The sequence below is a fragment of the Molothrus aeneus genome, chromosome 10 (assembly GCF_037042795.1).
Source record: "Molothrus aeneus isolate 106 chromosome 10, BPBGC_Maene_1.0, whole genome shotgun sequence".
NCBI lineage: Eukaryota > Metazoa > Chordata > Aves > Passeriformes > Icteridae > Molothrus > Molothrus aeneus.
The window spans coordinates 13,866,715-13,883,333 of NC_089655.1; the positions used below are offsets into that span (position 1 = coordinate 13,866,715).

Below are 16,619 nucleotides of genomic sequence, written 5' to 3' on the forward strand. Positions count from 1 at the left end.
TCCATTAAAATGGGAAGTTTATTATATGACTATATGAAATTACATAATTCATGCTCCAAGTTGGCAAATGGCTTACATTCAACAAAAGAAAAAGTAAATAAAAATTTAATTCTGTGACTGCAAAGCAATGACTTTAGATATAAAACTTGAAAGTATTTGACTGTAACTCTGGTTTGCTTAGTTTTTATATGTTTTAGTCTTTACAAGAAAATAATTAAGTTCTGCAAACTATTACATTTCATAGCTTACAAACGTATGACAGAATTGAAACAAATGGCCCTAAGCTGTATTTTCTTCATGTGAGGGCTTACTCCTCAAATGTTTCAAAAAGCTTTTGTGCAGAACAAAGTCTCAGCTAGCCCACGACACCTGTACAGGTGTCAACATTACTGACAAATGAACTCGGAGGCTGATCCATTCACATTCATTCCTAGCAATTTCAGAATCAAGTTTCCACAGGCATTCCCACCTCCTGCCAATGACTCTCCCATGCACATGGTTTTACTTATAATTTGGTGAAGAACTGGGTTTTCTTTTCCAACTTGTGAGGACACAGGATATTGGATGAATAGTATGCTGACCTAGGAAAGATGCTTTGTATGTACTATGTTTTGTTTATCCTGTGGCTTTGCAACATTCATAGTTTTGCTGTCCAAAAGGACTAAAAGGAGAAGAACTAAATGAAGATAGGACATATGTATTTCGTTGGGGTCTGTGAGATTCCAAGTGAATGGCAATGCTCCTGCTGCCTGTCTGAAGCTTGGATTCACCTGAAGCATTCAACATCTATGTGCACCACCTAGGAGGCTTTAGGTGCTACTGCAACAGGCAGAGACGGCACTTAGCTTTAGGATAAGACACTGAAGACCCACTTCCTTTCTGAAATGATTAAAGGATTCAATTCCTAACAGTCTTTTCTTAATAAAGCTTACTAAACCAGTACTTTCCACGCAGTTGCTAACCAGAAATATTCAGCTGAGGAAAAAAAAATGACCGTCCTTTACAATCTTCATAAATCACATGTCATACAAACAAACCAGAAAACCCCGAGGGGGAGTGGAGGACAAGAGGAACCAGGGACAGGCAAGCGGCATCTTCCTGCCGACAGCGGGAGTAGAGCCCCGGGAGGGGAGCCCCGGGATAGGAACACCGGGACGGGAGCCCCGGGACGGGAGCCCCGCGCTCCCTCCGCGGCCGCTCAGCGCCACCGCGCGCTCGGCACCGGCACCGCCGGAGCTCGCTCCAGCTGCTCCGGCCCCGCGGGGAAACGCAGCACGGCCGGCACAGAGACATCGCGCGATCAGTGAGCTACTTCTGCCAAGTGTTGTACTGGGGACTCAACATTTTCAACAATTCCCATGTTATAAATAGTCTACAGAAAGGTATGATTTATCCACGTGCTATCAGGTATTTCTGCTGAACTTACTAGTCTGTCATTTGTGTTAAAAATAAAACAGCAGAAAATACATTATTCGTGTTGAATTCTTTCACCTAGGTATTATTTTCCTATTGCCCAATACTGAAGAACATAATTAATAAAGTTCTAGGGAAGGTGTGACTTCAAATCATTGTCTTTTATAAATAACCAACCAAATGCCATTTTAAAATACAGAGAACATTTAAAACCTTCAGTAACTTCAGAGGCAGCCTGCAGGAATGTTCAATATCATTCACTTTAGAAAGTTAAACACAATTACAGAAGAAAACAGTAGGAACTTGCAAATACTGCAAATGTTCACTTATAAAATTAAAGGTTATATATTGACTCATCCATTTTCAAAGGTACTCTAGAAATAAAGGGTAATTAATATCCAAAAAAAAGAGCAAGTGGAAAAGATTTGTATAGAGGTGCACACACTTGTGTGTAACAGCTGCAGGAATTTGAAGGGACTGACTTGCCACCATTAGATTTTCCCTCCAGCCCAAAGCAGTGCCTTAAAGCCAGCAATACAAACAGGGCAGTCTTGCAAAGAGGCTTTTCTGTGAAAGTCTTCCTATAAAATATTAATGTTTACCATTGTACTTTCAGCTGTCCTTCTATCCCATTTTACTTCTTATGGAACACCTAAGAAGCATATTTAAGATACTGATATAGCTAAGCAAATACTTAGTTGTGTGAAATATAAATTTCAAATCAAAGTATTTTGTCCGTCAGCAATGAGTACAATCAAGATGCAGGTGCCAACCGGAAAGTAAATGTAATTCCTCCTATTTCTGTCCAAGTCAGGACTATGTTTCCCAAATGCCAGACAACTTTGGTGAAGAGCTTCAATAAAAATAATCCTCCAGAGTTATGAAGGAGGTTGTGAACAACTGCATTAAAACAGGTTCCTATCAACTGCTGAATAAGCCTACAGAACCCAGTTTGGCATGTAAGAGACAGACAGCAAATTACTCTTGTTTCTGAATCCTTATAATAAAAAAACAATAAATATATCTCAACTGTACCTACAGTTTTAAAACATGACAAGAAAAGGAAAATATCATGGCTGTTACTTTTCGCACAAGAACTTGTGAGTTGTAGCAGATAGGTCACTGCAGCATTAGCTCACTGTTCAGTAACTGGCAAAAGAGGAAACAGACTACAAGGAATTACTGTAAAAAAGACCAGAATAAAACCCAGAAAGCATCATAACACAGCTGTATAAATCCATAATGTAGATACATTTCAAATATTTTGTGCAAGGTCTGCTCTTTTACCTCAAAAGGGGTTTGGTGGAACTAGGAAAGAGGAGAAGAGTGGCAAGGCTGATTGAAACCAGGAAAAAATATCCATGCAAAGAGCAGCTACACCATAAGAACTTTTCAAGTCAGAAAAAAGAACATCAAGTGCAGGTAGCATACACGTCTGTGAAGTCATGAATGGCAAAAAAAATGAAAAGAAAAAGATTACTGAATGTTTTTCACAGTGCAAGAATTAAGGAGAACCAAATGAAACTGGCAGGTGGCTCAGAAACAAACAAAAGGAAGTACTTTTTCTCACAATGTGTAGTTGAACCCTGGAACTAATTGCCACAGGATGTTGCAGATGCCAAAGTTTACATGAGTTCAAAAAGCAATTAGAGAAATTCACAGGAGGAAAAAAAAACCTCCATGAATGCCTATTAATCACAAAGATATTACCTCAGGATTAGGAAATCTTGGAACCGCAGACTGGGCTGCTGTGAGAGCACAACAGGCAAGAACTACTGTGTGCTTATGCTGTTCCCACGCCTGCTCACTGCCAGGGTCAGGACTCTGGGACACATCAACCACAGGTGTATCTTTCAGTACAAGCATTCTCATAGAGTGATTGCATTTTAGGACATTTTTGAATTAAATTTTCCCAATTCAGCTGTTCATACTTTCCTCTGCCCCTTTTTGCACTTCATGATCCTTTCTTCCCAAAGGACTCTAATTCTAGGGTTTCTCTATTTCCATAAACTTAGTAACCTTTCCCTGGTACAAGTATCATGATGATATTTATGTTAAGGAGTATATTTATGTTACATGTAAAGCATACTTTTGAAGAAATGCATCCTTCAGTATATTAAAAAATTAATAATTTGTTCAAAGATCTGTTTACACTCTTTAAAATACCTAGAATAAAACTTGAGATATCAACAGTGAGAAGCAGCAAGATTCAGGGCATAAATGTCATAGAAGGAATATTCTTATATAGGATTAAAGTACCATTCAAGGTTGTAGAACACAGACAACAAAACCCGCTCAAGTAAGTTTTGAGTCCTGTGTGAGCTCTCATCATGAGACTTGGTCACCCATGTGAGTAATAGCCATTAACCAGTATCCTGAATAAACAATAAAACACTTTCAGTGCTTCAGCACTACAAGACTGATAAAACAGCAGTGAGACAGTGTTCCCATATAATCAGCATCAAGAGGAGTCATCCCAACCTCAGGTATATAAATAATTTACATTTTCAAGTCGAGTTTCTAATCAGGAAGTGAATCCCAGCCCCATATTTACAAATTTAGTCTGGAAATTAGAAGTCTATTTGTAACCACCAGAAGAATGACATCCTGGAACATGTTTTCAGTGTCAATAGAGAGCCCCAACAAGTAACTGATTTCAAGACAGAGCTCCAGATATTCGAATCAGCTGGGTTATATAAACACAGCTGCATGGAACAGAGAGACTGGACTTTGTGGCTCAGGAGATCACTGCCCTTCCTAATTAAAATACCAATATACTTTATGAAAATTATGATTCATATTTAGGTAACTAACACCTATTGCAGACTTCTCTGTCCTACTGAACCCTGGATATAAGAACTTTCCTAATTACTTTGCTAATTGAAGGAAAAAACACTGATCACAATATTAATTTATTCTGAATTAAATATCCCAAGTCATACTTTAAGACAAAAATTAGTTTCTACATCAAACACAAAACAGAGATCTAAGAAGAATGCTCACCTGTGATGTGAACATGCAGGTATTTATGTAACTACAGGAGACAACCTCAACTTGGACTGTCACCTTAACAACTTTCACTGTTTAAATTTTTATTATATTAATCATAAAACCCTAATGGTTTTTGAGTACTTTTTGAGTTACCCAGAGCATTAAACTACTGTAATCCCTCTGGAAGAGGAATCGCCCTTAAATATTACTCTGTTTTAACTACATTTTTTCAATATATTTATATAAGTGAAGTTACATCTAGTGTAAATTATATTATCACACTATACTACCTATGTTCACCTTAGAATCAGTAAGATCTGACCATATTTAAGAAAAAATCTGTATGATATTAAATAAATGCCAGCACATAAACAAGCCACATCACACTGAATGCTCTCAAGAACCGTGGTAGAATTTACTTCATTTCAAGCTCACTTCAAAACACTGTAGAGTGAGTACTCACTGAGATCTTCTGCAAGCTGGACTCTCTTGCCAGTTAGGAGCATCACCTTCTTTTCATTGTCTTCAGCAAAATCTTCAAGCACTTCCTTTACATTCTTCTCCAAGCGCCTAACTGTAAAAAAACAAAAAAACAAAGCAACCAAAAAAAAGTGAGTGGCAACACTTTTGCAATTCCAATGACCTAAGGACAGAATTTTGGGAAGGTCTGTTGGAGATACAATATATATTACCATACTTATTAACCTGATAGGAGAAAAAGCAAACTTCTGAACATTTAATGGCCCTTCTTTGGGCCATTAAGAATGGAAATTCTTTGAAAAAGATTTTTAAATTTCAAAGGATATTTCCCCTCTAAGCAAAATTATTACTGGATGACTTTTGTTAGAAGGAGATAATTTTTTGTTTCAAGCCCTTCCAGTGACTGAGCCTTACCTTCAGTGTTGGTGAGCTGCTGCCTCAGGGTATTTGCTGTAATGGCCAGCATTCGCTGTATCCGCCAGAAGAGGACGATGTCATTACATTCGAGCTGGAAGGACAGAACTTGTGGGGTCAGACCAGTGTCCAACGAACATCCTACACACACAAGAATCTCTTGACATTTTTAGCAGTAATTGTAACCTCATGTATATATATCCAGACATTGCACAAAAACCCCACAGAATTACTGGTGTAGGTAACAAGGAAACACATCAAAAATACTTCACAAGAACCACATCAGCCTTATTTAATGCACTGCATCACCTTCTGCTATTTTCAACAGAGAGAGCTGTATCATGGAAAACCATGGAAAAACAATTTGTACACACTTTATGCAGGCTGGGGAGTGTAACCTAATGCTTACTGGAACACCACTGCTGGTAGCAAATTCACTGAGAGACAAGAGCTGAGCTCCAGGCTGTGCCTCCCTGCATGACAAATGCTTCTGAAGACAGGGCTGGGCCAAGAGCTGTATTTATTAACAACAGAAGAGACAGTTTCTACACCTGCAAGGATGGCAGAAGGGAGCATTAAGTTCACATTAGGGCACCTTAAAAAAGACAGGAACACGATTAGGAGTTTAAGTGTTATAAAGAGGGAGCTCTCCATATTGTGATCTCCTTCTCTCTTATCTCTTACAGGCAATGGTATTTCTAAAGTAACAAATATTTCTGGCTTCATGGCTTATTAAGAGAAAAAGTGAGGACCTCTATCTTTCCAGCAATTTCTCTTTGATTTAAAATATAATGGTAAGAAAATAGTGTATTCTTTGAGTGATTTGATGCATACTGTCATTTCTTGCACAAGCCTGGGTTGACAAATCTGGAAAAGTTATTTATAAAGACCTGTTTGGAAACTTCATAGCTGTTCATTCTTTTCCCCATTGATCACACACGGTTCGAAGCATTAACCATAAACATTTACTGACCATAGTTTTCCTGTGAATCCATACGGATGTTTTCTAAATTTTTTTGTATAAGTGAAGCAAATAACTATCAATGGGAAAGTGGGAGAAATGGCTATCAAAAACATATCAACAGCTGTACACTACTGGTTTTAACGGTGCATTTTCAATGCACATGGACTAGAAACAGATGTTTAGGTCATGGCTGATACCTAGTGGTCATTTTACATAATTACCACCAGGATGGCATTTTATCCATTACAAGCCCCATGTAAAACGTATCTGAGATCACCAGCTATCTGGTCAGGTTACTTTGAAGTACTTCTAGATTTTTTTTCAGCTGAAATAGAAATATTAAGGCAAAACAACAGTGTAGATGAAGTACATCTGTTCTTTAATTTACCTCTGAGTCCACAAAATGCCTCTGATAATAATAGAAGCCTCTTCGACATAGATTGCAGTGGTTCAAAGCAGACTTCAGGAAGTATCTTCTATAAATTTGGTGCCATGTGTCTTTAATCTATGAAAAGAGTATTTAAATTTGTCTAAATAAATAAATACATACACTCACTATCATGCTTAGATTAATGATTGCATTTAATTTTAAAATATAACTCCAAATTCCACTGTTCCTATCATGTAACATGCATCTAAATATTTCTCAGCAATTTGTCTGCAACTGGGATATGATTAATGTGTTAGTTACACTTGGCAAACACTACAGATGACTTGTCAGTTTAAAAACCTACTCTTCCATGAACATAACGGAATGCTTAAAAATACAGTTTGTGGCCAAAACACGTTTAAATTATATACTAGAAAACATTTTTTACATTAGCACTGAGAACACATTTTTGAGTTGTACCCATTAATTTACCAATTAAACCAGATTAAAGCTTAGAGAAATATTTAATGGGTCTTACGTAAACAAACATTTATAACTTTTCTTGATTAGGTTTATTATGTTTCAATTCTTCAAAATTAAACATGTGTATCAAGATGCCTCTCTGGAAAACCCATAAAACATAATTAAGAAAATCAGTTGCTTAGCTAGATAAACCTCAATTTGCACTCAGCCTCCTCATGTAGAAGATGTGGATCACTACTATGACCTTTATAAAAAATGCAAAGTGCTGTATAGGAAAGGAGCAGCAGATATTACAACTCTTCTTCCTAGGAGAAGTGCATGTATTAATGGTGCAAAGGTAGCCAAAGTTATTGCAGAAAATAAATCACTGCTATAGGAAATCTACATCTATTACTTATTAATGTCTGAATTCTCATTTAAAATCTCACATTTAATTAGATAACAGGTCTAATTACCCTTAGGGGCCTTTCACTGCAATGAGATATGTAATTTTCCAGAACATTTCAGATGTACAATACAATCCCTTGGGACACTCTAAAAAAATCCTGCCTTTTTCTAAGTATTTTAAAAAAATTTTCTCTCTCTTCATTGTACTAATGAACTGTAAACTCCACATACAACCACACTGAAAGCTGTAGGATACACAGTATGTTTTTACTGTAACTTGCTCACAAAGGCCTTGATTACATCTGAACAATAATTTCTAACAAGCTTTGTGACAATGTAGGCAAGAAAGTCTGCTCAGCAGATTCTGATTCCAGTCTAAAGGGACAGATTCCAAAGTGCTGCACAGCCTCTGTCTGCCAGCCAACAGAAGTGTGTGAATTGCGTGCAAGCAATCACTTAATGATTTGTCTGGAAACATCTGCACTACAAACTCAGTATTCAGATGAAATCTTTTCTTTGGCATCTAGAAAACATTCAGATGTTCACAGGGGGCTTCCATGTGTCTTGTTACAACCCTGCATCTCACCAGACATGGATCCACTGCTACTCCTCTTGCTTCCAGATTCTTTCTGACAGTCGTTACTTCATCATTTGCCAAATAAGCTGGATGATCTTCATTGCACTTGATTAATTTCTCAAGTTCATTTTTTGTTTCATTACGAATATTCTAGGATATAAATGATTAGTTGGAATTTATTATTAGCGACATAGAGATCATCAGCCCCTCCCCAATAAACATTCTATTTGCTTAATAAGCCAGGGCAGAAAAAACCTCTGACACTATTAACTATTACTTTTAAGTTACTTCAAAAGGAATTTGTGCAAAGACACATCAAATATAGCATTTTTAATGGATAATTAACTGTCAATTTAATTCTTTTCTCTTTTCATTATACACAGAAATGCAGAACAAGAATAGAAGGGTGGGAAAAAATCATTGGTGTTAGCCCCCTTTTCCCTAGATGAATATCTGCTAGCAGGTTTCACATTCATATATCACTTGTGACACTGATTAAAACTGTAATTTTTGACTATTAGCTAGCAGGAACTCTCCATGGGTTCATACCTTTAAGCTGCTGTTCATAAAAGTCAACTAATATAGGCTGAAGTCACTACCATACTCCAATAGCCGGCTGCATATAGCTGACTGTAAAAGTCCTTTCTCCAAAACAATTACTTCCTACTCTATCCTTTTAAATTCTGCTTACTTCTTTAAAGTATGAATCAGTTTGAGAAACATCTAGGAAAAGTAATATAAAAAGCCTATAATCTCTGGGCATTCAACAAAAGGTGCAATTAAAATTCAAAGGAAATTTCCAAAAGTTATGAGCAAATAAAAGGAGATGTTATGATAATGCTCTCCCATACTAATTAAATCCAAATAGAGCATGACAGGAAACTGCATCTGACTTCTGTTTAGAAGGCAGGCATGAAAAGTATAGGAGAGAATAGCCCAGTTTCCACCTGCTAACATTGATTTCTTTCTACTGCAAGAACTTCAATACACAGGTCAATGGCATAATAGCAAAGACGTAATTCAGCTGAAAAATGGAAAACAGTTTACAAGTCACTCTGTAGATGGAGCATGGAAATGTATACTAAATTCTCCATGCTATTTAAAACAATGACAAGTGAGGTTTTTTTGTAGTCATCTAAATAGTGTGAAGAGAATCGGTAGTTTTGAAAATTTATTGAGTAATAATCAAAGTTTTCTAAAAGTTGTGAACTGTAAATTCTTTATAATTTTTTTCCTTTTACCTGTTCTTTGGTGCGCCCTACCCAGTGCAACCATCTTTTTTTCCAGTCTGGACCCACCATATCTTCAATAACAGATTCAGCTGAAATAGGAGGTACGATATTAATTATCAAACAAAAGATATGCAATCAGCCAAATTTAAACTTTCAAAATTAGGTATGTGAAGAAGAATGAGCATTTAATGTTGAAGAACATAAAATACACCACACTGGGTTAAGTCAGGTGTATTTTACTTCAAGCAATTGTTGATGTATTTTACTAAAATTTAAAAATTACTTCCAACCAGTAGATAGTTCAAGAAGTATATAAAAAACACAACAACCCTCTACTGAGATCAGCCTCCTGATTCCAAATCATGCATTATAAAACGCTCAAATCTTACCTTGGCTGCAACTTGCATCAAAACTGATTATGTTAGAAACCATAAACAGACCAACTATTTTCCCTGAATTTATCCTGTTCTCCTACATGTGCACTTAGACCATTTTTTGACTCTATAGATCTCTACTGCTCTCATGCAGATGTCTCATTTTAAGAGCAAGAGCAAGAGAGCTTTTGAGGCCGTATTTTGCTAAATATTTCAGTATCAGTACCAGTGCAAGCAGTCACCACTGTGTCAGCTGGGCTGATATGAAGGCTGCCCTTCAGTGAAGTGAGCTAGCTCAAGACTGGCTCAGATTAAAAAGGGAAGAAGAGTGGAATACATGACAGCACTCACTGTCTTTGAGCCGACTCTGGAGCGTCTCTTCCATGAAATGAATGGCTGCATCCCACTGCTGCTTGTCAGATATTGACCGGTCTTCTAAAGCGTTGTGCTGGATCACCCGCTGCAATGCACAATGTCACTTTAGCACACAGCAAATCATTCCTTCAGGATTTACTTAATAACCCATTTCTAGTATTCTTTTCATTTTTTAAAATGTCTGATGAAACAGATTATATTGGGCACATACAAGAGATTCAAGAGGCACCTTTCAAAGCACTGCCAAAATTATTTTCTACAGCCTACATAAATAATGGAAAAAATAAAGCAAAATATACGAAATCCCTCTGGATTACGGAATCTATAAAGATGAAAACCAAATGATGTTATTTTATAGGGCTACACTGAACAGAACAAATAAGCTGATGCCAAACAATTCTCACCAGGCTGCCCTTGTGCAGCCAGTGGGTTATGGAGGACATTCATGAACAAGCCAAAACAGTTTTATTAGATACTATTTAGGGCAATAACTAATAAAAGATAATAATGAAATGGGGAACACTGAATTAAAACATATAGAAAATGTGAGATGGACAGAACAATAATCATTCTATGATTACATCGAAAGAATGCAAAAATACCAATTATTCATCTCTAATAAAAACATTTCAAGGCAAAAAAGCCCACTACATTATACCAGGCTATCCTCCGCTCTCTCATTCCATTTATGCCGCTTAATAGTTTCTTCTTTGACAGCTTGCTTCAGTTTATCAAAGATATCATCGTGCTCTTTTCCTTTTTTTTCTGTCATAAAACGGGAAAATTCTTCTTGCAAAGTCTCCCATGCCACCTGGAGAGTTAGCAAACAATTTCTCCTGAAATGGACCATTACACCATACACCACCTGATAAAGGCACATTTACTACAATTCTTTCAAGCATGAAAATCTGGAGACTTTTCCAAAAAAACCCACACAAACATAAATCACTGACTTTTTCTTTGCTGCCTTATCCACGGCTAATAAAAGCAACATTAAACTTTGCTTCACTATATTGTAGCAAGAAGAATTCTGTTAAACTTGCATAAATCTATTAAATGTGAATACACCTACTTGAGGGGTTTGTTAACCTTGCAAAAATAGGTTCGGGTTTTTTTCTTTAAAATAGACAAAATTCACCAGAAGAGCAAAATACAATGTTTTTTTGCTCTGAACGGTTCTGGGACCGTTGATCTTGCCAGAATGTAGATCTTGCCAGCCTTTTCTGACTTGTAAGCTAGTTAAAAGAACTGCAGTTCAGCCATTCAAACATCATCTTACTTCTCTGGAGTTATGCTTTCATTTTACATTTTAATTAAGTTTTAATTTCATTTTTTTATTTAAATAACTAAATTCTCACCTCTACTGCTTTATTAGGCAGCTGCTTGTCAGTCCACTGCTTCAGTTTGATGTCAACAGTGGTGTTAAATGTCCCTGAGTTTGCAGTCTGTGCTGCTGGCAGGTATATGTTCTCAATCACATGAGTAGATACCCTTTCCCATAAAGTTTTCTCAAGCATCTCCTCCCTAAAATGAGAATTATTGATAGTTTCCAGTACACAAGCGACTAATAGGTGTGCATTCAATTTGTTAGGAACACAGAAAACAACATTACAGATCATAGGAACACAATACATTGTCCAAGAAAAACAGTTTCTTACTTATTGTGGGGGAAAAAAAAAAAGACAAAATTACTGTACCAGTGCTTTGGGGTGACCTGAGTCAAACTTATGACTTCATCAAGAATCTCATTCTTTGCTTTCTCAAACAGTTCATTCTGTGCAAAAGAAAATAATAAGATTATGTGTAGTTTGATCATGTCTCCATACAAAAGGTAAAAAAATTCAAGACCTTTTCCTTAAGGCCTTTAAGCATCAAATGATGCCTCCTGGTCATGTTCTGAACAATGTGTGTGCATATCATCAGGCACCCTGGTTTACCATACATCCTCCCTCCCAAATCTTGCATGCCTTTGTCCAGGCATGGCATTCAACATTCAGGATCTCTATAAAAGAATTACAAAATGAGATCCCAATGGTTTTGCTACTCTGTCTGAAAGACCAGGGAATGTAACTTCTCTTTGCCAGTTCTGTCATAATCACAAAGAAACACTGACCTATCCCTTAGTTACCTAAGTCAGGTAACTGTATACTAGAAGAGTGAAGGACTTAAGTGCTGAAGCATCACAATTCTGAAGAACAGTATTTCCTTCCCCTACAATAATTTACCCTGTCCTAACATTTTGAAATGTCAGTACTTTGTGTTAACATTAAGAAACCTTTACAAATGAAATTAAAAGGCATAAATTTAGATTCATAGTCTTCAAGCCTTTGCAGCACACAGAAACAGCAGCAGTGTAATTTACCCTGTCAAGCTCTCGCAGCCGGGGGTAATTGTTCTTCCATTCCGTCTCCAGATTGAAACGTGTGGCTGCAAAAATCAGAAACAGGGCCTTGTTCTTTTAATTGTCCATAAGCACTTCATGACTACCTTACAAGTTCAGCAGGTTTTAAAACTGCCATGAATGTTGCTTATGAAAAACTCTCCAAGAACTTTAAGTGTGTCTGCAAATGAGCAGAATTTTTTTTTTCTGTCTATGCCAAGATACTCTGTCTACAAATTGCAGAATTCATGCATTAAAAAAGCACAGAGGAGTCATTCAGCTTCCAGCTCTGCTCACATCAGCCCTGCCCTGGCTGACTAGATGGTACCTTTTTATAGGAAGCCATTTTAAACATCTTAATCCAGTGGAAGAACTGTATTTTGCTCACAAAAAAAAAACCCAACTTGATTTTTGTTCTTCATACTTTTTTACTTCTTTGGTTTTTAGAGCAAGTAGTACTTGGCAACATAAATTACTTTTTTAGTTTTTTTCTAGAAATGACCTGGGGCAATTATCAATTAATGGGAAATATTGATAATATAAAACATATGAAACAATTCCCAAGTATGCTGGCAAAACATTATATGCATATGGAAGAAATAATTGTTTAATAGCAAGTTGCTATTATATTTTTTCAAAACATGTTTACCTTTAAAAGCATCTGCTTGCTGCTCCACAGACTCTCTCACCATTTTCCAAAAGCAGTCTGACACAGCAAGACTTAAGTTCTTGGTTGTTACCTGATGTGCTTTCAGCATACTTGTCCTGTGAAGAAAGACAGCCAGAGGAAGTTCTCTGCATACTATTTCTCAGGCCCCTATTTTCTGCTCTCTACAATAAAGCTTTGCTTCTCAGAGCAGAAAATAACAATGTAACTGTGTACCAAACCCAAATTCCAGTCTCTTCCTCTAAAATACTCAGTGTAGATCATCACCAAAGCAAGGAGAAAAAGCCCCAAAACAAAACATAGGAACAAAAGCCCCACCCTAAATAAGTTTTTATTCTAGAGGTTGCAGTGCAGGTACCACAGTCCCAAAGATCATGTACTGTACTTTTCTGAAGAATACCAGCCTATGAAATCAAAATTCCACTCAGTGAGCCTCCCTCAGAACATACAAACCAACCCTTTGAATACAACATGGTCACACCAAGACAACTGACGTTTACAGGCACTAAAACTCACTTTTGGGCTGGATTCACTCCTCTCAGCTCTAAGTGCTCAGACAGGCTGAAACTTAGTTCTTGTAGAGCTAATGGAGAGACACACAAACCTTGGAAAAGTGGCCCAGAACTGCAGTGGAATCAGCTGCTGCCTGAAGATGCCTGTCTGTCTTCACTGACTTACAGCAAGCATTAGGAAACCAGGATAAATTGGTCACCTCAACATGGTACTTAATTTAAGCATATTAAATCTCAATTAGTGTTTCCACATTGCAATCCTTCTAAATTCCACAAGAAAACCTGATGCTAGCATTTACCAACACAAGCTCATTTTAACAGAAAGGATAAAATAGCAACATACTTTAAAAGCTTTGAATTTTGAAAAAATTCCTCTTCATATTCTTTAATGGATTCAATGCTTTCACTGCTGTTTCCTGCAAAAAGAAAAGAGTGCTGCAACAGTTCCATTCAGACAGCTTTCTGGGCTACCAAGGACAAAATATGCAGAGCTAGAGCTCTCTTTACCTTTTCCAGTAACAACTGCAAAATAACCCAAAGCTTTCATTGGGAAGAGTTTGCCTTCAATGATTTGCTGGATCTATGAAAATAAAGGATTAAAAAAAACATCATTAACTTTGCACAGAGACATTCCACAGTTTTAAGGCCAGATCTAGTCATAGTTATGCATAGACTACAGCAGGAAGCATTTTGTCATGGGACTATGAGTACTACTGAGATTGAAAACAAAACAAATAAAAAAAATAAAGGCATAAATCTAAAAAGGCATAACACAGCAGAACACAAAACACAACAAAAATGCCTATATCAGAATATCCTTAGCCTTTCTGGGAAATGGAACTTGCTCAGGTCACCTTCATGAAAGGAATCAGTATTATAGCAAGCTGAGACTGAAGTCCCGTAGCTGATCACTAAAAGCAAGACCTGAGAGAGATTAAAACAACAACTACTAAAAATATCATCATACTCAATAGAGAAATAAGCACTCAAAACCATCTAGAACAGGCAGGTGAGGTCCAATATCTCTGCCAGCATCACAAATATTTTACCATGTGTGACTTTAGCCAGCACAATATGAGAAAAAGAGTTTCACCTCTTTGGACTCACCCTGTTTGGACTAGCCACATTTTTCTCTGCAAGATCAACCTTAGTCAACACAAATATTGTCCTTTTTCCTTGGGGATCCATTTGGCTGACTAAGTCTGTGACAATACTGCGCTCTGCGTCCACTGACCCATCTAAAATAAATATAAAGTTTATTTTAGGGACTATGTAATCTACACACAGTACTGAAAACACAGTAGCCATCATCAAGTTTCATGTTACAAATTTAACCCCATAAAAGTAGACTTATGCTCCCTTTTTGGATACACATAGTGGAAAAATTGCTTTGTTCCCAGAATCAAAACAAAGCAGTTTGTTGTAGTTCTCTAAGTTTTCAACAAGTATCAGCTTACTCAAAACATTCAACATTATATTATATTATATTCAATATTATTGCATGCTACCGCCAAAAACACTTCTGTGGAAAACTTGAATTTTATTATCCATTTTTCTTTAATGATACAAAAACTCTCAGCAAAAAGTTGCTTTTGCCACAAATTTTGCACAGATTGCCTTAATTTATAAACAGATATTCCACAGCATGCTGTTTTGTACACTACACAAATTACCACAAAAGGAAAAATACTATCAGAACAGACTTCAGAGTAACATATGAACCATGATTAAAAATACAAATGGATAATTGCTTAGATTCTTAGTACCTTGAATACAGAGGATGATGGCATTAGGATTCTGCATGTAGGCTTTGCTGATGCTAAAGATAGTTTCCTTTGTATCTGGAGCCATACCTGACGTCACAGTCTTTAATATGCATATGGAGATAAATATTTAAAGAAAAACAAAGGAAAAAAAACATGTTAAAAAAACCCCAACAGCTAATGTTCTCAACAATAACACTACTTTATTTACATGTCTTCATTTTTTAAATTATTGCATACTCACACTAATGACTCCAGGTAAATCAACCAATACCATTCTCTGCAAACCAGGACCTTTCACACTTAAGGAGATGGTCTGTGAAATAAAATTGAAATTAGAAGTTTATACACCATCTACTTTGAATATAGTTACATAGACAAAAACATATATGAAACTATATGAACACATATCTACACACATATGTTTTATTCAGGAACAACCCGTCATTTTAAATAGGAAGTACAACTTTTAATGCAAGTATAAATGCAGCATTGTTGTATGAAACTGATTTTAACAGTCCAAATACACCTTGTATACTGCAAAACACAAAGTATATGCAGACTGGATTCATCACAGTCCCCCAGTTGAAGAATACTTCCAAAACATATACACATACAGATATTTACCATGAAGTATTTGAAAAGTCTTACCTCAGTGCTAACAGTGCACCCTTCTTTCACACTATTTCTCATTCTGATTTCTATTTCATTTCTCAAAGCTGCAAGCTGTTACAAGAAAAGCAAAATACCAAACAGAAAACTCTTTATAACTGTAATAGAAGAAAAATTACCTAGACAGAAAAACATTTTTAGTTAGGGATGAAGATCTCAGTTTATAAGTATTTCAAATGCATGTTTAGTAAGTCTAGTAAATGGGAGGGCACTAAATGACAGATTACCTGCAGATCCCTTCATGCTTCAAAAAGTGTCTTGGCACAAGGAGCACTCAACATTTTATCCACTTCAGTGCCAGACAAAGAGATAATTTAATAGCTAATACAATGCCTTGCCCCACTAAACATCTTTCACTCTAATTAAATAGGGGCTTAGAGATCACAGAGATACAAAATTATTCAGAGAATCAACAGAAGTCTCATTAACTTCTAGTCACTTTATTATACTTACATCCTCCTCTTTGGTCAGATCAAATTCCCGAGAGCTGTCTTTGAATAAAGCCACATGGTGGGGACCTTCACTAAGGGTCACCTAAATGTTAAAAGCTTTAATGAGAAAGTAT

General features: G+C 36.6%; 1 protein-coding gene across 4 annotated transcripts in view; it reads right to left on the reverse strand.

The window, feature by feature from the left end:
• The window catches only part of OPA1 (OPA1 mitochondrial dynamin like GTPase), a 47,423-nt gene that overhangs the window by 12,673 nt on the left and 18,131 nt on the right, over positions 1–16,619 (reverse strand). For all 4 annotated transcript variants that reach the window (XM_066556365.1, XM_066556363.1, XM_066556364.1 and 1 more), the window contains 18 exons: positions 16,508–16,588; positions 16,034–16,108; positions 15,627–15,698; positions 15,386–15,485; positions 14,727–14,857; positions 14,127–14,199; positions 13,963–14,035; positions 13,090–13,205; positions 12,423–12,487; positions 11,758–11,834; positions 11,419–11,584; positions 10,719–10,871; positions 10,037–10,145; positions 9,321–9,400; positions 8,089–8,229; positions 6,651–6,767; positions 5,299–5,392; positions 4,868–4,978 (listed from right to left, as the gene is read on the reverse strand). In XM_066556365.1, the coding sequence (XP_066412462.1) occupies positions 4,868–4,978; positions 5,299–5,392; positions 6,651–6,767; positions 8,089–8,229; positions 9,321–9,400; positions 10,037–10,145; positions 10,719–10,871; positions 11,419–11,584; positions 11,758–11,834; positions 12,423–12,487; positions 13,090–13,205; positions 13,963–14,035; positions 14,127–14,199; positions 14,727–14,857; positions 15,386–15,485; positions 15,627–15,698; positions 16,034–16,108; positions 16,508–16,588 (1,834 nt within the window). The remainder of the gene's footprint in view (positions 1–4,867; positions 4,979–5,298; positions 5,393–6,650; positions 6,768–8,088; positions 8,230–9,320; positions 9,401–10,036; positions 10,146–10,718; positions 10,872–11,418; positions 11,585–11,757; positions 11,835–12,422; positions 12,488–13,089; positions 13,206–13,962; positions 14,036–14,126; positions 14,200–14,726; positions 14,858–15,385; positions 15,486–15,626; positions 15,699–16,033; positions 16,109–16,507; positions 16,589–16,619) is intronic.